This window comes from Oncorhynchus masou, chromosome 15, assembly GCF_036934945.1.
Source record: "Oncorhynchus masou masou isolate Uvic2021 chromosome 15, UVic_Omas_1.1, whole genome shotgun sequence".
In the NCBI taxonomy this organism is placed as follows: domain Eukaryota; kingdom Metazoa; phylum Chordata; class Actinopteri; order Salmoniformes; family Salmonidae; genus Oncorhynchus; species Oncorhynchus masou.
Window position 1 is genome coordinate 55,374,723 of NC_088226.1, and position 21,175 is coordinate 55,395,897.

A 21,175-nucleotide genomic window follows, 5' to 3' on the forward strand; every position below is an offset into this window, starting at 1 on the left:
TCTTTGAGATCAAGAAGTCACCCAGTGACCCACATAAATCACTGTCAATGTTGAAATGTAATAATCTGTTGGACGTTACATTTAAAGTTGTTTGACATAGCTAATTTGTTGTCACGTTTGATCATTTGTGATAGCCCTAAATAATGTTGTGGCTTTTGTGAGACAGCGTCTATTTATATGGTTAATAAGAAAAAAAGAAACGCAGAAGGCATTCCATATAGGGATAAAATAGTAGCCTACTGATTTGATCTAATTGTATTAATTACCACTATTACATTTAAAGATGGATGCGCGTTGTTCTTTATTCTTGGCTATTGGTTATTCATCCGCAACTCGAGGCCTGCTCCTCGAGATGAATTTCACTCAACATTTTAATTCAAATCATGTATTATTCTCACCCATTTCCATGAAAGCGTTTGAGAGCCGCTAGAGGTTTTCTTTTCACCCACTTTTGATCAATGCTCAGAAGGGTTCAATAAACACACTTTGCCACACTGGCTGGCAAGCTATTATGCAATTATGCAAAAACATAACATGAACGCGTCTGCAGTGTTGTGGTGTTTTAATGTCAATTCCTCATTTTTCTTTCTCCCTCATTCCCGTCCTTGTCACTCTCCCCATAAACTAAAGCGATGTTTCTTTGATCATATTGGTTTTATCTCATTGTAAACTATTTGCTGTTCAGTCGCTATCAGACACCGTTTGTTATAGTCAAAAAATATATTTATCTATCCATTAGTAATTACATAGTATTGAATCAGATATCAATTCCTGCTTCCGGAAAGATAGTGTCGCTCGGTGCTTTGAGATAGCCGCTATGTGGCCAGTGTGCCCATTCGATTTTGCTTCAAGCAAAAATAAAATATTTATCCCCCACTAGAGAATTTCCTCTTCCAGTCCCACGCATCTAATCAAATCAAATTATTTATATAGCCCTGATATCTCAAAGTACTGTACAGAAACCCAGCCTAAAACCCCAAACAGCAAGCAATGCGGGTGTAGAAGCACGGTGGCTAGGAAAAACTCCCTAGAAAGGCCAAAACCTAGGAAGAAACCTAGAGAGGAACCAGGTTATGAGGGGTGGTCAGTCCTCTTGTCACACCCTGACCATAGTTTACTTTGTATGTTTCTATGTTTTGGATGGTCAGGGTGTGATCTGAGTGGGCATTCTATGTTGGATGTCTTGTTTGTCTATTTCTATGTCTGGCTTGAAATGGTTCTCAATCAGAGGCAGGTGTTAGTCATTGTCTCTGATTGGGAACCATATTTAGGTAGCCTGGGTTTCACTGTGTGTTTGTGGGTGATTGTTCCTGTCTCTGTGTTTTGCACCAGATAGGACTGTTTTAGGTTTTTGCACATTTGTTGTTTTGTTAGTTTATTCGTGTACAGTTTTCTTTATTAAAGTAAAATGAATAACAACCACGCTGCATTTTGGTCCGCCTCTCCTTCTACAGACGAAAGCCGTGACACCTCTTCTGGCTGTGCCGGGTGGAGATTATAACAGAACATGGCCAAGATGTTCAAATGTTCATAAATGACCAGCATGGTCAAATAATAATAATCACAGGCAGAACAGTTGAAACTGGAGCAGCAGCACGGCCAGGTGGACTGGGAACAGCAAGGAGTCATCATGCCAGGTAGTCCTAGGGCTCAGCTCCTGCCAGAGAGAGAGAGAAAGAAAGAGAGAATTAGAGCATACTTAAATTCACACAGGACACCGGATAAGACAGGAGAAGTACTCCAGATATAACAAACTGACCCTAGCCACCCGACACATAAACTACTGAAGCATAAATACTGGAGGCTAAGCTAGGAGGGGTCAGGAGACACTGTGGCCCCATCCGATGATACCCCCGGACAGGGCCAAACAGGAAGGATATAACCCCACCCACTTTGCCAAAGCACAACCCCCACACTACTAGAGGGATATCTTCAACCACCAACTTACCATCCTGAGACAAGGCCGAGTATAGCCCACAAAGATCTCCGCCACGGCACAACCCAAGGGGGGCCGCCAACCCAGACAGGAAGATCACATCAGTGACTCAACCCACTCAAGTGACGCACCCCTCCTAGGGATGGCATGGAAGAGCACCAGTAAGCCAGTGACTCAGCCCCTCTAATATGGTTAGAGGCAGAAAATCCCAGTGGAAAGAAGGGAACCGGCCAGGCAGAGACAGCAAGGGCGGTTCGTTGCTCCAGAGCCTTTCCGTTCACCTTCACACTCCTGGGCCAGACTACACTCTATCATATGACCTACTGAAGTGATGAGTCTTCAGTCAAGACTTGGTTGAAGACCGAGTTTGCGTCTCTCACATGGGTAAGCAAACCATTCCATAAAAATGGAGCTGTATAGGAGAAAGCCCTGCCTCAAGCTGTTTGCTTAGAAATTCTAGGGACAATTAGGAGGCCTGTGTCTTGTGACCGTAGCGTACGCGTAAGTATGTACGGCAGGACCAAATCAGAGAGATAGGTAGGAGGAAGCCCATGTCATGCTTTGTAGGTTAGCAGTAAAACCTTGAAATCAGCCATTGCCTTGACAGGAAGCCAGTGTAGGGAGGCTAGCACTGGAGTAATATGATCAAATTCTTTGGTTCTAGTCAGGATTCTAGCAGCCGTATTTAGCACTAACTGAAGCTTATTTAGTGCTTTATCCAGGTAGCCGGAAAGTAGAGCATTGCAGTAGTCGAACCTAGAAGTAAAAAAAGCATGGATTAATTTTTCTGCGTCATTTTTGGACAGAAAGTTTCTCATTTTTGCAATGTTACGTAGATGGAAAAAAGCTGTCCTTGAAACAATCTTGATATGTTCGTCAAAAGAGAGATCAGGGTCCAGAGTAACGCCAAGGTCCTTCACAGTTTTATTTGAGACGACTGTACAACCATTAAGATTAATTGTCAGATTCAACAGAAGATCTCTTTGTTTCTTGGGACCTAGAACAAGCATCTCTGTTTTGTCCAAGTTTAAAAGTAGAAAGTTTGCAGCCATCCACTTCCTTATGTCTGAAACACAGGCTTCTAGCGAGGGCAATTTGGGGCTTCACCAAGTTTCATTGAAATGTACAGCTGTGTGTCATCCGCATAGCAGTGAAAGTTAACATTATATTTTTGAATGACATCCCCAAGAGGTAAAATATATAGTGAGAACAATAGTGGTCCTAAAACGGAACCTTGAGGAACACCGAAATTTACAGTTGATTTGTCAGAGGACAAACCATTGTCAGAGACAAACTGATATCTTTCCGACAGATAAGATCTAAACCAGGCCAGAACTTGTCCGTGATTCCTCGCCTCTTTCCTCCTCACGATGTTCCTTCAGTTCTAAAAGAAGAAAATTAACCAAACAAATCAGGTGGAGGCCAGCAAAACCACCTACAAGTAAACCCTCACAGTGACAATAGGCCTAGGCTACTTATTGGCACCATACATTCGGTTTGGGCCTATTACATTTCCAAACTCACACTCCACACTGCCCTTTCCCACCTGGACAAAAGGAACACCTATGTGAGAAATCTGTTCATTGACTAGAGCTCAGCGTTCAACACCACAGTGCCCACAAAGCTCATCACTAAGCTAAAGACCCTGGGACTAAACACCTCCCTCTGCAACGGGATCCTGGACTTCCTTACAGGTCGCTCCCACATCTGTCACACTGATCCTCAACAGAGGCCCCTCAGGGGTGTACTCCCTGTTTACCCACGACTGCGTAGCCAAGCACGACTCCATCATCATCATTACGTTTGCTGACAACTAAACAGTGGTATGCCTGATCACCAACAACAATGAGACAGCCTATATGTTAGGAGATCACACTGCCAGGACAACAACCTCTCCCTCAACATGAGCAAGACAAAGGAGATGATCGTGGACTACAGAAAAAGGGGGGCCGAACATGCCCCAATTAACATCAACAGTGCTGTAGTGGAGTGGGTCGACAGTTTCAAGTTCCTTGGTGTCCACATCACCAACAAACTATCATGGTCCAAACACACCAAGACAGTCGTGAAGAGGGCACAACAACACCTTTTCCCCCTCAGGAGACTGAATGTACAAATTACCTCGACTAACCTGTACCCCTGCACATTGACTCGGTACAGGTAGCCCCTGTATATAGCCTCGTTATTGTTATTTTATTATGTTACTTTTTTATTTATTTTTTACTTTAGTTTATTTCGTAAATATTTTATTTTCTCTATTTCTTGAACTGCATTGTTGATTAAGGACTTGTAAGTAAGCATTTCGCGGTTGTATTCGGCGCATGTGACAAATCAAATTTTATTTGAATTCCAACACTTTGACTGGGTGTAGAAAGTGGGAATACCCTGCATTGATGACTTTTTTTGTTACGGTAGTTCCCGCACTCGCGGAAACGTTTTGTTAAAATGCCAGAGCACGTCCTTACCTGGAAAATGTGTATGGCCCAATGTGTGAAATAGACCAAGGAGTGTTTAGCCTGTTGTGGGCGTGTTTGGAGACAGATACTTGCCTTGAGTCGAGTGTCACCTGCCTACCACAGATCAACGGAGTGCAATTACCAGCAAAAATAGTTTCCAGTCGAGAGGAATCTCAGATGATAATTGAACAGAAAACAAAAGCTTTTCCAAATTTCACCTTGGACTACTAACCAAACCTTATGGTGCTACTCTGACAGGAACTCTCGCACTGAAAATATATATTTACAATTTCTCACTTTTTTTGAAGCCATTACTCCACCCAAGTGTTGTCAAATCACTTAACCAGGAGAGTAGGAAACTATTGTCCCCGTGCGTAAACTCTGCGTCCGTGCACGAGACTGATGGCGACCCCCAAGCGAGCCAGACGACGGAGCAAACATCTTACACACTGCTACTACGAAGGGTACCTGGAGAAGAGATTATTCAACGACACGGTATAAGGATTTTGTGATAGTAACATTTCGTCTATCTTTGTTGTCAGTAGCGGTGTGTGGGTAAAATCACTGGAGTAATTGCGTTGATTGCTCTATACCCTTTTAGTTCATACTCCGTGATACATACGCAGGGCCGGATTTGGCACACTGTGACTAGCCTAATGAATATGAGGCCATAGGCTACTCACAGGGATGGTCGATGTGTTCGTCGTGATAATAGACTATCATTAGATGAGCTACTTTGAAAAACAGTGCTGCGGTTAGCTTCAAATTGGAGGTTGATGAAGATGTTTTTGTTGTTTCTACAGACATATTTGTCTTCTCTTTTCAGCAGTTAGGCATGTGCTTTTCAACCTACATTTTTCACAGTATTGTATTTTGAAATCTCCAAAAGACAAACTGACAGCTGCAACCAGCAATAGAAATATATTCCACATATGGCAGGACTGGCATACTTTGCTAGTGTACGGATCATGGCGCGCATGCTGCCCACACAGCGTTCTTTCTGACTGTAGGCATACCGGTAACTGCCAAAATAAAGGAAACACTTGAGTAAACAAGAATATAAAGTACATGTTATGGTGTGGGGTGCATTTTCCTGGCATGGTTTAGGTCCACTTGTAAGAATATTTGCAAAAGTGGATTGAAGCTGTTCTGGCAGCTTGTGGTGACTTAACACCCTTTTAAGACACTTTATGTTGGTGTTTCCTTCATTTTGGTAGATACCTGTATGTGCTTCATAAAACTTAATCCATATTCTTTTTTATAAACTATTGATCCTCTGTGGCTAAATTATGCTCTCTGGTATATTTTGAAAATTGAGAGCATGGTTGTATAAAAAATCATAATAAAATAACAAAAAAATGCCACAAATTGCTATACAGAAACCCAGCCTAAAACCCCAAACAGCAAGCAATGCAGATGTAGAAGCACGATGGCTAGGAAAAACTCCCTAGAAAGGCAGGAACCTAGGAAGAAACCTAGAGAATCAGACTCTCAGAATGAGGGGTGGCCAGTCCTCTTCTGGCTGTGCGGGTTGAGATTATAACAGTACATGGCAAAGATGTTCAAACATTCATAGATGACCTGCAGGATCAAATGATAATAATCACAGTGGTTGTAGAGGGTGCAACAGGTCAGCACCTCAGGAGTAAATGTTATTTGGCTTTTCATAGAAGAGCATTCAGAGTTAGAGACAGCAGGTGCGGTAGATAGAGTTGAAAACAGCAGGTCCAGGACAAGGTAACATGTCCGGTGAACAGGTCAGGGTTCCATAGCCGCAGGCAGAACAGTTGAAACTGGAGCAGCAGCATGACCAGGTGGACTGGAGACAGCAAGGAGTCATCAGGGCAGGTAGTCCTGAGCAATGGTCCCAGGGCTCAGGTCCTCTGGGAGGGGAGGGAGAGAGAGAGAGAATTAGAGGGAGCATACTTAAATTCACACAGGACAACGAATAAGACAGGAGAAATACTCCAGACATAAGACTGACCCTAGCCCCCCGACACAAACTATTGCAGCATACATACTAGCGGCTGAGACAGGAGGGGTCGTGAGACACTGTGCCCCCTGTCTGACGATACCCCCGGACAGGGCCAACCAGGCAGGATATAACCCCACCAACTTTGCCAAAGCACAGCTCCCATACCAACTAGAGGGATATCTTCAAACCACCAATTTACTACCCTGAGACAAGGCTGAGTATAGCCCACGAAGATCTCCCCCACGGGACAAACCCGAGAGGGACGCCAAACCCGGACAGGACGATCACATCAGTGGCTCAAGTGACGCACCCCTCCTAGAGACAGGATGGAAGAGCACAAGTAAGCTAGTGACTCAGCCCCCATAATAGGGTGAGAGGCAGAGAATATCGGTGGAGAGAGGGGAAACGGCCAGGCAGAGACAACAAGGGTTGTTCGTTAATCCAGTGCCTTTGCGTTCTCCTTCACACCCCTGGGCCAGACTACAGTCGTAGCCAAAAGTTTTGAGAATGACACAAATATTAATTTTCAAAGTTTGCTGCTTCAGTGTCTTTAGATATTTTTGTCAGATGTTACTATGGAATACTGACATATAATTACAAGCCTGTCAAAGGCTTTTATTGACAATTACATGAAGTTGATGCAAAGAGTCAGTATTTTCAGTGTTGACCCTTCTTTTTCAAGACCTCTGCAATCCGCCTTGGCATGCTTTCAATTAACTTCTGGGCCACATCCTGACTGACGGCAGCCCATTCTTGCATAATCAATGCTTGGAGTTTGTCAGAATTTGTGGGTTTTTGTTTGTCCACCCGCCTCTTGAGGATTGACCACAAGTTCTCAATGGGATTAAGGTCTGGAGAGTTTCCTGGTCATGGACCCAAAATATTGATGTTTTGTTCCCGAGCCACTTAGTTATCACTTTTGCCTTATGGCAAGGTGCTCCATCATGCTGGTAAAAGGCATTGTTCATCACCAAACTGTTCCTGGATGGTTGGGAGAAGTGGCTCTCAGAGGATGTGTTGGTACCATTCTTTATTCATGGCTGTGTTCTTAGGCAAAATTGTGAGTGAGCCCCACTCCCGTGGCTGAGAAGCAATCCCACACATGAATGGTCTCAGGATGCTTTTACTGTTGGCATGACACAGGACTGATGGTAGCACTCACCTTGTCTTTTTCCGGATGCCCCAAACAATCGGAAAGGGGATTCATCAAAGAAAATTATTGAACAGCAGTCCAATCCCTGTACCTTTTGCAGAATATCAGTCTGTCCCTAATGTTTTTCCTTGAGAGAAGTGGCTTCTTTGCTGCCCTTCTTGACACCAGGCCATCCTCCAAAAGTCTTTGCCACCCTGTATGTGCAGATTCACACACACCTGCCTGCTGCCATTCCTGAGCAAGCTCTGTACTGGTGGTACCCCGATCCGCAGCTGAATCAACTTTAGGAGATGGTCCTGGCGCTTGCTGGACTTTCTTGGGCGCCCTAAAGCCTTCTTCACAACAATTGAACCACTCTCCCTGAAGTTCTTGATGATCTGATAAATTGATGATTTAGGTGCAATCTTACTAGCAGCAATATGCTTGCCTGTGAAGCCCTTTTTGTGCAAAGCAATGATGACGGCACATGTTGCCTTGCAAGTAACCATGGTTGACAGAGGAAGAACAATGATTCCAAGCACCACCCTCCTTTTGAAGCTTCCAGTCTGTTATTCAAACTCAATCAGCATGACAGAGTGATCTCCAGCCTTGTCTTCGTCAACACTCACACCTGCGGTAACGAGAGAATCAGTGACATGATGTCAGCTGGTCCTTTTGTGGCAGGGCTGAAATGCAGTGGATATGTTTTTTGGGGATTCAATTAATTTGCATGGTAAAAAGGGACTTTGCAATTCATCTGATCACTCTTCATAACATTCTGGAGTATATGCAAATTGACACCATACAAACTGAGGCAGCAGACTCTGTAAAAATTAACATTCATGTCATTCTCAAAACTTTTGGCCACGACTGTACACTCAATCATAGGAACTACCAAAGAGATGAGTCTTCAATAAAGACTTAAAGGTCGACCGAGTCTGTGGGCCCAGCCCCTTTTATTTATTTGTCACATACACATGGTTAGCAGATGTTAATGCTTGTAGTGTAGCGAAATGCTTGTAGTGTAGCGAAATGCTTGTAGTGTAGCGAAATGCTTGTAGGCCTCCTACCTCCTCACCTCCCCACCTGATGATTAGCAGAGCGACATCAGGCTGTATACACTCATTGAGAGCAGCTCCTGAGTCTTCATGTGGTTTGCGGTTGCAGTGAAAAAATATTAAATATGCACTGCTCCAAAAAATAAAGGGAACACTAAAATAACACATCCTAGATCTGAATGAATGAAATATTCTTATTAAATACTTTTTTCTTTACATAGTTGAATGTGCTGACAACAAAATCACACAACAATGATCAATGGAAATCAAATTTATCAACCCATGGAGGTCCTGATTTGGAGTCACACTCAAAATGAAAGTGGAAAACCACACTACAGGCTGATCCAACTTTGATGTAATGTCATTAAAACAAGTCAAAATGAGGCTCAGTAGTGTGTGTGGCCTCCACGTGCCTGTATGACCTCCCTACAACGCCTGGGCATGCTCCTGATGAGGTGGCGGATGGTCTCCTGAGGGATCTCCTCCCAGACCTGGACTAAAAGCATCCGCCAACTCCTGGACAGTCTGTGGTGCAACGTGGCATTGGTGGATGGAGCGAGACATGATGTCCCAGATGTGCTCAATTGGATTCAGGTCTGGGGAACGGGCGGGCCAGTCCATAGCGTCAATGCCTGCCTCTTGCAGGAACTGCTGACACACTCCAGCCACATGAGCTCTAGCATTGTCTTGCATTAGGAGGAACCCAGGGCCAACCGCAACCAGCATATGGTCTCACAAGGGGTCTGAGGATCTCATCTCGGTACCTAATGGCAGTCAGGCTACCTCTGGCGAGCACATGGAGGGCTGTGCGGCCCACCAAAGAAATGCCACCCCTCACCATGACTGACCCACCGCCAAACCGGTCATGCTGGAGGATGTTGCAGGCAGCAGAACGTTCTCCACAGCGTCTCCAGACTGTCACGTCTGTCACATGTGCTCAGTGTGAACCTGCTTTCATCTGTGAAGAGCACAGGGCGCCAGTTGTAAATTTGCCAATCTTGGTGTTCTCTGGCAAATGCCAAACGTCCTGCACGGTGGTGGACTGTAAGCACAACCCCCACCTGTGGACGTCGGGCCCTCATACCACCCTCATGGAGTCTGTTTCTGACCGTTTGAGCAGACACATGCACATTTGTGGCCTGCTGGAGGTCATTTCGCAGGGCTCTGGCAGTGCTCCTCCTGCTCCTCCTTGCACAAAGGCGGAGGTAGCGGTCCTGCTGCTGGGTTGTTGCCCTCCTATGGCCTCCTCCACGTCTCCTTATGTACTGGCCTGGCTCCTGGTAGCGCCTCTATGCTCTGGACACTACGCTGACAGACACAGCAAAACTTCTTGCCACAGCTCGCATTGATGTGCCATCCTGGATGAGCTGCACTACCTGAGCCACTTGTGTGGGAAGTAGACTCTGTCTCATGCTACCACTAGAGTGAAAGCACCGCCAGCATTCAAAAGTGACCTGAACATCAGCCAGAATGCATAGGAACTGAGAAGTGGTCTGTGGTCCCCACCTGCAGAACCACTCCTTTATTTGGGGTGTCTTGCTAATTGCCTATAATTTCCACCTGTTGTCTATTCCATTTGCACATTTGTCAATCTGTGTTGCTTCCTAAGTGGACAGTTTGATTTAGCAGAAGTGTAATTGACTTGGAGTTACATTGTGTTGTTTAAGTGTTCCCTTTATTTTTTTGAGCAGTGTATATAAGGCTTGACTATGCCGTTCGGCCATCGGTCATCCATATATTTATATGTACATATTCTTATTAATTCCTTTACACTTGTGTGTATTAGGTAGTTGTGAAATTGTTAGTTTCCTTGTTAGATATGACTGCACGGTCGGAACTAGAAGCACAAGCATTTCGCTACACTCGCATTAACATCTGCTAACCATGTGAATGTGATTGATTTACACTACCATTCAAAAGCTTGGGGTCACTTAGAAATGTCCTTGTTTTTGGAAGAAAAGCAAAAAAAAATTGTCCATTAAAATAACACCAAATTGATCAGAAATACAGTGTAGACATTGTTAATGGTGTAAATGACTATTGTAGCTGGAAGTGGTGCCATGTTGAAAGTCACTGAGCTTTTCAGTGAGGCCATTCTACTGACAATGTTTGTCTATGGAGATTGCATAGCTGTGTGCTCGATTTTATACACCTGTCTGCAACAGGTGTGGCTGAAATAGCCAATTTCACTAATTTGAAGGCGTGTCCACATACATTTGTATATATATTTTTTTATTAAAAAAAACCTGAATCAAATCTAATTTTATTTGTCACATGCGCCGAATATAACCGGTGTAGAACTTCCCGTGACATGCTTACTTTGAAAGTCCTTAACCAACAATGTAGTTTTAAGAAAATAGATGTGAGAAAATATTTACAAAAAAAATTAAATAAATATATTTTAAAAAGTAACACAATAACAATAACGAGGCTATGTACAGTGGGTACCTGTACCGAGTCAATGTGCGGGGGTACAGGTTAGTCATTTATATACTGCTGCTCTACTAATCATCAGATGGGGGGAGGAGAGGAGGTAGGGGGCCCACATGGGGAACTGGGGGGCCTGTCTTGATTGGGTAACTTATAAATACAACATTTAAATTATTAGTATAATTAATAAATGTGACTGGTCAATTGTGTGAGTTGGGCTGGGGTCCAAGAGGCAAAAAACATACAAATACCAACCACAGGAGCCCGCTCTCAATGTTCACAATACAGCAGAAAGCATCATTTAGCCACAGAGGATAAATAGTTTATTAAGTTTTATCACAAGCACATACAAGTATCTGCAAAAATAGTAATGTCTTAAAAAGGTGTTGGGCCACAAGCTGCCAGAACCGTTTCAATGCGCCTTGGCATAGATTCTACAAGTGGACCTAAACCATGCCAGGAAAATGCACCCCACACCATAACATATACTTTGGATTTATTTTTTTTAACAGAAAAAGTTCAAAAATCACCGGAGAACATCTTTAAGATAAGACCAGGCTGTTGTGACAGATTAGATAGAGATATTGACCAACCTTTATTCTTCTCTTTGCAGACATGAGTTGACAGTGTTGAGGCTCTGCTCTGGGTCAATGATAATGGCATCGCGTGACAGCATACGGTTGTTTAATCAACAGAAGAAGCTGAAAGACATATGTTATTTACCACCATTTCATTTACACTTCACCAAATCTTTCCCAGTTTGTACTTTTTAGTTGCAGGACAAAACTGTCACAAAGGTAGGCTTGATGGGAACTAGACTTTTTTTTAAATTTGATTTATTTTACCTTTATTTAACTAGGCAAGTCAGTTAAGAACAAATTCTTATTTTCAATGACGGCCTAGAAACGGTGGGTTAACTGCCTGTTCAGGGGCAGAACAACAGATTTGTACCTTGTCTGCTCGGGGGTTTGAAATTGCAACCTTCCGGTTACTAGTCCACCGCTCTAACCACTAGGCTACCCTGCCGCCCGAACAGGATTTGCATAAATTACACTGGGCGATCAATTCTCAAAGAAGATCGAATGTGTCACTTTGTGCTGAAAGCCACCTGCTTACCTCCATTACATTTACATTCGAGCCATATAGTGTACACTCTTATCCAGAGCGACTTCCAATTAGTGCATTCATCTTAATATAGTTAGGTGAGACGACCACACATCACAGTCGTAGCAATTACATTTCCCCTCAAAGTAGTTATCAGCAAAGTCAGTGCTCGTAGGAAAAATCAAGTGCATGTTTAATTTTAATTTTTGTGTCAAGAGAGTATAGACTGATGGCTCAAATGATGCACATTTTTCTTACTGAGAAACATACTGTGACTGATTGGAACTAGCAAACCAGTTCAGTCAGCTCCAATGATTACTGTCAACACTCTTTATAATGTCAGTAGTCCAGCTGTTACACAACGGTATGACATGAACTATGGATAATGAGTTAAAGGTTATCTGAATCAGAAATTCTTGTCAATTGTATTGTCTTGGGTATCTTTCACCATCTCTTTGCCAACAAGTCTTAAATCTGTATGTCTGTCCAGGCATCTCGGAGACTATGGACATGCTTGTGTGGGAACACTCTTTTCTTCTTCAACAACACTAAAGACAACGATGTGAGTTACCTGAATGTAATGGGCAAGAGAAGGGGGCTATGATGGGACAGTGGTACATTAAATAGAGAAAATAACAGTGGTGAATGTATTGCAGTTGGGGACAATCCAATATTTCACCTACTTGTATGTGTGTTTTTAATAGTATGTTGAGAAACTGGATCTCAGTGACGTCATCTCCTTGACAGATGACTGCAGTGGAGACAGAAACCTGGATGCAGCAGGATTCCTCCTGTACATGAAGGACGAAGAGATCCAAATCACTGTAAGGACGTAGGGGACTGTTTTCATCGTCTTTATGCAACATTATTGTGTTTAATGGTTTCACTCCCTCCCTCCCTCTCTCTACAGGCCCCAAGTCTAGAGGCTCGAGAACTATGGAAAGGTTTCATCTATTGTGTAGTTGAGGTTAGTGAATCAGGATACAGTTCATTCACAACCATACCGCATATTTTCAGTATGATCGTTTTTCCTGCTAATACCTTGTCAGTAAACTGAGAATAATACCTTTATCTCTGCTCTGATTGCCCTGGTGAACAACAAACAATGATATCAAAAGCGAATTATGCTATCACAAAGGGACTTTTCCTGGCAGTGATTGCGATAATACCTTTTTAAGCGTGACCTCTCTCTCGCTCTCTCTCCTTCCTTCTCTCTCTATTTCTCTTCCTCCTCTCGCTCTTTCTCCTTCCTCCTCGCTCTCTCTTTTTCATCCTCTCTCTTTCCTCTTCTCCTTCCTAATCTCTCCTTCCTTCCTCATCTCTTTCCTCCTCGCGCTCTCTCTTTCCTCCTCGCGCTCTCTCTTTCCTCCTCGCGCTCTCTCTTTCCTCCTCGCGCTCTCTCTTTCCTCCTCGCGCTCTCTCTTTCCTCCTCGCGCTCTCTCTTTCCTCCTCGCGCGCTCTCTTTCCTCCTCTCGCGCTCTCTTTCCTCCTCTCGCGCTCTCTTTCCTCCTCTCGCGCTCTCTTTCTTCCTCCTCTCGCGCTCTCTTTCTTCCTCCTCTCGCGCTCTCTTTCTTCCTCCTCTCGCGCTCTCTTTCTTCCTCCTCTCGCGCTCTCTTTCCTCCTCCTCTCGCGCTCTCTTTCCTCCTCGCGCTCTCTTTCTTCCTCCTCTCGCGCTCTCTTTCCTCCTCGCGCTCTCTCTTTCCTCCTCGCGCGCTCTCTTTCCTCCTCTCGCGCTCTCTTTCTTCCTCCTCTCGCGCTCTCTTTCCTCCTCGCGCTCTCTTTCCTCCACCCACGCTCTTTCCTCCACCTGCGCCACTCGCGCTCTCTTTCCTCCTCTCGCGCTCTCCTTCCTCCACTCTCTCTCCTTCCTCCTCTCACTTCCTCTTAGTTTGTTTTTTATCTCTCTGCATTGACAGACAGTATAATGTCAGTGTTTATTGGCATTGTATAATTATATATGTGGGGAATTTGATAGGATTATACAACATAGCTCAGCCAATATTGTCTCATAAATGCTGTGTTTCATGGTTTTTGGTCTAAATTACAGTATTAAACAGTCCCTGGGTGTCTCTTCCTCCAGCTGTCAGTGCCCAGCTCATTCAACTTACTGCCTGGCCAGATCCACATGATGAGGGAGACAGTGGAGACAGAGCGGGAGAGACGGAACAACCTGTCCCTTACCCTTGCTGTAGCATCCAGCTCCAACCTCAGTCTCGTTGAGGACATGCCTGCGTAAGCATACACTAAACTAATGGATTTAGCCTAACTCTGTATAGGCTTTGATTTCCTCTGCTCAGATGTGTTATATGTGGATGGTCTGTGTGCAGGTGTTACCAGCCAGTGTCTCGTATCGAGGCAGAGATTATGTTGGAGAGACACTCTGACCGTGGGAACCTGCTCCTGCGGCCCAGCAGGGACGGAGTCTCATTGGCTGTCACCACTCGACAGGACCTCAATGGGTATGCCACCCCCCCCCACCCCCTTTCCCCTCAATTCCTGACAATGATATCTGCAGTACAGTCAAAGAAAATGCATGTCACATGATCATTTGATTAATAATAGTCCATGATAGGCCACACATGCTGAATCACGTGAAGAGAAGTGCATACTTATTTGTTGATGTGACAGATTCCAGTAGATTGATTGATTATTACTTCTAATCCATTAATGTGCCACTCCTTGATAACGTATCTCTCTTCGGTCAGGTCTGTATTCAGACACTATCGCGTGGATAGGAAACATGACGGAAGATACACATTCGATGTAGAGACTCCAGTGAGTATTTCAAAGGGATTCCTGCTTCCTCCTTCCTGAATACACATGCTTGTCAACTGCCACACATAATACTTTAATGCAAAATACTACATTTAAAGAAAGTTATTTTCTTTATGGCAAAAATTAACAATGTTGCACTTTTCCTCAATCTAAACTTATGAAAGTGAATTCTCATTATGACCCTAAAGAGGCATTGAACCTCAGGTTAACCCAAAAGGAGGGCGTGATGAGGGAGACTGATTAAATATTCCGGGGTGGCAGTGTAGCCTAGTGGTTAGAGCATTGGACTAGTAACCGAAAGGTTTCAAGTTCAAATCCCCGAGCTGACAAGGTACAAAATCTGTCGTTCTGCCCCTGAACAGGCAGTTAACCCACTGTTCCTAGGCAGTCATTGAAAATAAGAATTTGTTCTTAACTGACTTGCCTAGTAAAATAAAGGTAACAAAAAACAAAAAAAATCCACATGTACTCACAGGACAATAAACCATAACAGATTGTCTTTGCCTGCCCCTGTTTTCTCCTGATTTACAGACAACTCAATCAGTATGATAATACATCTTACCTTTATTGGTCCTTTCTGAAGTGATGAGCGTGACAAGGCCTGAGTTCTGCTGTAGGCGATCTCTGAGATTTGAACTCTGATTGATTGCTGGTACAGTGTGTACTAAATGTTTCTCTAAATGAGTCATGTTGACTCGGTCTGTTTTCAGGCATAGGCTGCACTCACACAGGCAGACTGATTCTGATACCGGCCAATCCTGATCTTTTTTCTACTAATTGGTCTTTTGACTAATCACATCAGATCTTTTCACAGCAGATCTTTTTCAGAGCTGATCTTCTTGGTCAAAATACCAATTAGTGAAAAAAAAGATCCGATTTGAGCTGCCTGTCTGAATGCAGCCATATTGACAGGCTGTTTTCAACTGTGGTGTATGCAGTTTGTTAATGATATGGGTTCTGCCTGTAGATCCCCTGTGCCACACTGCATGGTGTCATCAATTGTCTTGTGGAGAAGACTAATGGAGCTCTGACACCCTTCCTTATGGAGGGACCCTACGAAGAGAGCATCAGTAAGAAAAGGACACACCCCCCATTTACTACCACTTATTCTCTCTCTCTCTCTAATTCTCAGTTTTTCCCTGTGTTTCTGTTAATTGTCCATCTTAAGTTAAATATGGCTCTGGCTTATCAGTCGTGTTGGTCATAACATTAATACCCGCTGTCTATGCAGCGTTTGTTCAGGCAAATGAGGAGAGTGGAGAGAAGAGTCTGCAGTGCGCCCCCAGTACTCCCATGCCCCCTGTGCCAGTCCCTGCCCTCCCTCCCAAACCAGGTATACAGACCTCCCTTACTGGGACCTCCTTGACCCTGTTAACAATCACACACACCTTTACAATGGCACCATGTTGGCTTTACATCAAGAGTATCCTCTCTAACCAACTTTACAACTATAGCTCTCATTAAAATAAGGAATTGGCCGCTAACACACATTTTTGGACAGGTAGACAAGACCGGTAGTTCATTTGTGTGGTGTTAAACTATATGATGTAAGACCATGGGAAAGGATCTGATCCTAGATCAACTTGGCAACTTCTTTCTCAAGCTTCAAATGATCAATGTTTTGCCTTAGTAATGACCAGATTCAATTGTAAGAGTTGTAATGGAAAAAGGACATAAAAGGAATATTGTGTTTTAATCCCAGGTCCAAGAGCGAGTGTTCCAACTCCAGAGTCTGAGTCAGATAGAGGGGAGGTCCTTTACCTCAATGATACCCGTGAGTACTATCATTCCTCTGTCCCCCCCTGCGCTCCATCTTCCAACACACTTCAGGTATGACTTCATTCCTCACCCTCTGTTGCTATTCCTGTTTGTGTGCTTTTCTAGAGCAAGAAAAGGAAGAAGGCACTGCAGTGCAGGCTGCTCACCCCCTTCAGCCTCCTCCCACACCTTTTCGTCTGCCAAGTGAGTCCCACTATCTTAAGACTACTTGTACTTTAGGAGAGATTGGGGTGAGTTGAGACCCCTTTTTTTCTTGGAAACCATGCATTTTATAATTTGACCAAATATTTAGGAAGAGGTCATAATTTCATGGAGTCTGTGAAGGAAGAAACCACATGGAAAATGTGGTATGCAAGTTAGATCCAATAAACAGATTTCACAAAGATTTCTTGATGCTTGTATCAAAACAAAAGTATATAATTTTAAGATTGTTCTGTACTTTAGATTGGGTTTCTATAACCTACAATATGAGGTCCTAAACCTAGCATGAAAGTGCATCCTTGTAGCTGTGTGGGCTAATATATTCCAAATATTTGCCATGGGTGGGTTGAGGAATTGGAATGTCGAGCAAATTGAAGTGTCAAACCCCCCCCCAGGTGTAATGCAAGGCATTATCTCTGGAATATGAGGTAACAATAGGGCCTGGCCTAAGTGTTTAAAAAAAGTCTTTTGTTAGTGAATACATGCTATGTATTCACTACTGCAATGTTTACATGAGTACACAACATCCCGAAATATACAGTGGGGAGAACAAGTATTTGATACACTGCCGATTTTGCAGGTTTTCCTACTTACAAAGCATGTAGAGGTCTGTAATTTTTTTATCATAGGTACACTTCAACTATGAGAGACGGAATCTAAAACAAAAATCAGGAAATCATATTGTATGATTTTTAAGTAATTAATTTGCATTTTATTGCATGACAAGTATTTGATCACCTACCAACCAGTAAGAATTCCAGCTCTCACAGACCTGTTAGTTTTTCTTTAAGAAGCCCTCCTGTTCTCCACTCATTGCCTGTATTAACTGCACCTGTTTGAACTCATTACCTGTATAAAAGACACCTGTCCACACACTCAATCAAACAGACTCCAACTGCTCCACAATGGCCAAGAACAGAGAGCTGTGTAAGGACATCAGGGATAAAATTGTAGACCTGCACAAGGTTGGGATGGGCTACAGGACAATAGGCAAGCAGCTTGGTGAGAAGGCAACAACTGTTGGTGCAATTATTAGAAAATGGAAGAAGTTCAAGATCACGGTCAATCCCCCCTCGGTCTGGGGCTCCATGCAAGATCTCACCTCGTGGGGCATCAATGATCATGAGGAAGGTGAGGGATCAGCTCAGAACTACACGGCAGGACCTGGTCAATGACCTGAAAAGAGCTGGGACCACAGTCTCAAAGAAAACCATTAGTAACACACTACGACGTCGTGGATTAAAATCCTGCAGCGCACGCAAGGTCATGCAATATGTCATGCAAATTAATTACTTAATCATACAATGTGATTTTTATGGATTTTTGTTTTAGATTCCTTCTCTCACAGTTGAAGTGTACCTATGATAAAAATTACAGACCTCTACATGCTTTGTAAGTAGGAAACACTCCCAATTTTGCAGGTTATCAAATACTTGTTCTCCCCACTGTATGTAGATACCATATGGATGCAAAAGTATGTGGACACCCTTTCAAATTAGTGGATTCGGCTATTTCAGCCACACTTGTTGCTGACAGGTGTATAAAATTGAGCACACAGCCATGCAATCTCCATAGACAAACATTGGCAGTGGAGTGGCCTCACTGAAGAGCTCAGTGACTTTCAACATGGCACCGTCATAGGATGCCAGCTTTCCGACAAGTCAGTTTGTCAAATTTCTGCTCTGCTAGAGCTGCCCCGCTTTACTCTTAAGTGCTGTTATTGTGAAGTGGAAACGTCTTGGAGTAACAATGGCTCAGCCACAAAGTGGTAGTCCATCCAAGCTCACAGAATGTGACTGCCAGGTGCTGAAGCACGTAACGCGTAAAAATGGTCTGTTCTCGGTTGCAACACTCACTACCAAGTTCCAAACTGCCTCTGGAAGCAACGTCAGCACAATAACTGTTCGTCGGGAGTTTCATGAAATGGGTTTCCATGGCCGAGCAGCCGCACACAAGCCTAAGATCCCCATACACCATGCCAAGCGTCGGCTGGACTGGTATAAAGCTCATTTCCACTGGAGAAGTGGAAATACATTCTCTGAAGTGATGAATCCCGCTGCACCATCTAGCAGTCCAGCGGATGAATCTGGGTTTGGCGGGATGCACATACTTTTGGTCATGTAATGTATCTTTGTTAGAAAGAATACTATATTTCCCTTTTCGTAGGGATGCAGAATCATGTAGATAATCTCTCCACTCTCCCCGACTACTCTAACAACCTCGCTCAATAACAAACTGAAAGGCATTTCATGAACTATTGGAGTAACAATGACTCAGCCACTTATAGCTGAGCTTTCAGTTAGTCGACCTTCATCAGAGTATATCTCCACAAACAATAGTGGAACAGATAAAGCCATGCAGCGAGCCGAAGGTAATTGCAAACACCTGAAGTAATCTAAAGTACCCAAAAGGGCCACTAGATGTAATATCAGATAGAAATACAGGATAGAACAGAACGTTATAGATGTATTTCTACTAGAACAAACCACACGTACACAGGGAATGTGGTGTTAGCATAAGGAACCTATACTCTCAAGTAGAGGGCAATAAAGCTGAAAAACAGTAAAAGAAAGACAAGGAAAACATATAAAAGGGAAAGGGGGATACCTAGTCAGTTGTACAACTGAATGCATTTAACCCAACCCCCCTGGATCAGAGGGGGGGGCTGCCATAATCGACCTCCACGTCATCGGAACAGTGGGTTAACTGCCTTGCTCAGGGGCAGGCACGACAGATTTTTACCTTGTCAGCTCAGGGATTCGATCCAGCAACCGTTCGGTACAACACTATATATACAATGTTTGTGCACAATTTCGACTTAAAATATCAAAGGGACGCGAAAGGGACTCGTTTCGTGGAACCACCCGTATTATGGCACTTTGTTTCATTGTTTTTTGTTTCTTTTTTGGGTAGCTGCTTGTGTGACACTAAATCTTCCCTTTTGGAATTGATCAGTCAATGAAAACATTCTCCCTTGTGTTGTAGAAGCTGAGAGGAAGACCCTGAAGCCACCACTGATGCCCCCTGTTCCGACACCTCGTACATCCCCCAGCACCTCTACAGATACCCCTGACGCCAGGTTGAGACGCCTCGCTGTAAATTCTGTCCCACTAGACGTTGTGGCTCAGAGTAGGTCAACCGTTTTGGTTCTGTCTTTTAATTTAGAAGAGTTCCAACCATCTATGATATGATTATAAGAAGTAATTGCTCAGGGAACTTAAAGCCCTAAATGCTGGTTTCTTGACCCTCTTGTCTTCCTTTCAGCCATATCTGCGGAGCTGAAACTGAAGTTGGAGAAGAGGTTGGCGCATCAACAGTGACCTCTCCTGGCAGATATTCCATCTGCAGGTGAAAAAAAATCGACAACACTGGCCTCGCAACAAATTGGGAACACTCCCTCAACTCCCTACTACTGCCCTAAAGCTTGATTAAAATTGTCCTGACTAGGGCCAGTTAAGTGCTGTCGCTTATGTGAATTACAGTTCAAAGCATGTCGGATGGGTGCCGGATGCTGTTGGGTCAAATTCTCCCAGAGAATCTGTCTGTAGTCCCATTTATACCTGGTGCTAACATGCACCCTTTGTCCTGATCTTGCCCACATCTTTAGACTGGTGTAGATGATTAAAAGACACATTGTAGTCAGGCATGCATTGTCTTGATATCAATCAAGTGTAAACAGATCTGGATGATCAAACAATTGAAATAATCATTAACCATCCTCTAGTGTTGTTGACAGTTAGAACCTTTGTCTTAAAATAAATACATATTATTTTGAAAAAATGTCAAATAATTTGCATACATGGAATCTGGTCACATTTAATAAAATGTGTAAACACGACAAACCTTGATCAGATAGTGATTGGATCATATTGATCAGATCATGAAACTCACATGTTAACACAACGTGTAAACAAAGCTAATGTCTCTAATAGACAGACCGACATGAGCTGTTTCCCTCCACCTGGCTGCCTCCTACCCTGGGTCTCTCCCGAGCGCGCTGTCAGCTCAGACTCTCAGAAGATGAATGCCTTATCGATTCCTCCTTCCTGGATCGTTTCATCCAAACCACACACTAGCAAATTAAGACTGTAAATCGTCATGTAAATGTCACATTATTCACACCATGTATTGTTTTTCTATAATCCAATAGGCCTACAGTATCAAATATTTGTCTATACCAGTCAGTGTTGTTTGGCTCTTAAGTTTTGTCTTCTGATATAACACTACAATCTTTACTGGGAGCATTATATTTGTCTCTCAGTTCTATGTCAGAAAAGTAATGTAGCCAATGTGTCCTGATTGAAATAAAACTAATTTCAGGGATTATAT

The 21,175-nt window shown here is 43.5% G+C and overlaps 1 protein-coding gene across 2 annotated transcripts; it reads left to right on the forward strand.

The window, feature by feature from the left end:
- The first annotated feature begins 4,496 nt into the window (after nt 1–4,496).
- On the forward strand, nt 4,497–21,172 carry LOC135556485 (signal-transducing adaptor protein 2-like). Of its 2 annotated transcripts, XM_064989725.1 has the most exons (14): nt 4,797–4,887; nt 11,601–11,784; nt 12,582–12,653; nt 12,839–12,915; nt 13,002–13,058; nt 14,172–14,323; nt 14,419–14,550; nt 14,797–14,866; nt 15,834–15,936; nt 16,098–16,199; nt 16,569–16,640; nt 16,751–16,828; nt 19,832–19,975; nt 20,111–21,172. In XM_064989725.1, the coding sequence occupies exons 4-14, from the start codon at nt 12,889–12,891 to the stop codon at nt 20,164–20,166; spliced, it is 993 nt and encodes a 330-aa protein (XP_064845797.1). In that variant the 5' UTR covers nt 4,797–4,887; nt 11,601–11,784; nt 12,582–12,653; nt 12,839–12,888; the 3' UTR covers nt 20,167–21,172. The 2 variants fall into 2 exon arrangements, with proteins under 2 accessions (XP_064845796.1, XP_064845797.1); XM_064989724.1 differs by lacking the exon at nt 11,601–11,784 and having other exon boundaries at nt 4,497–4,887; nt 12,796–12,915.
- Nucleotides 21,173–21,175: the final 3 nt, after the last annotated feature.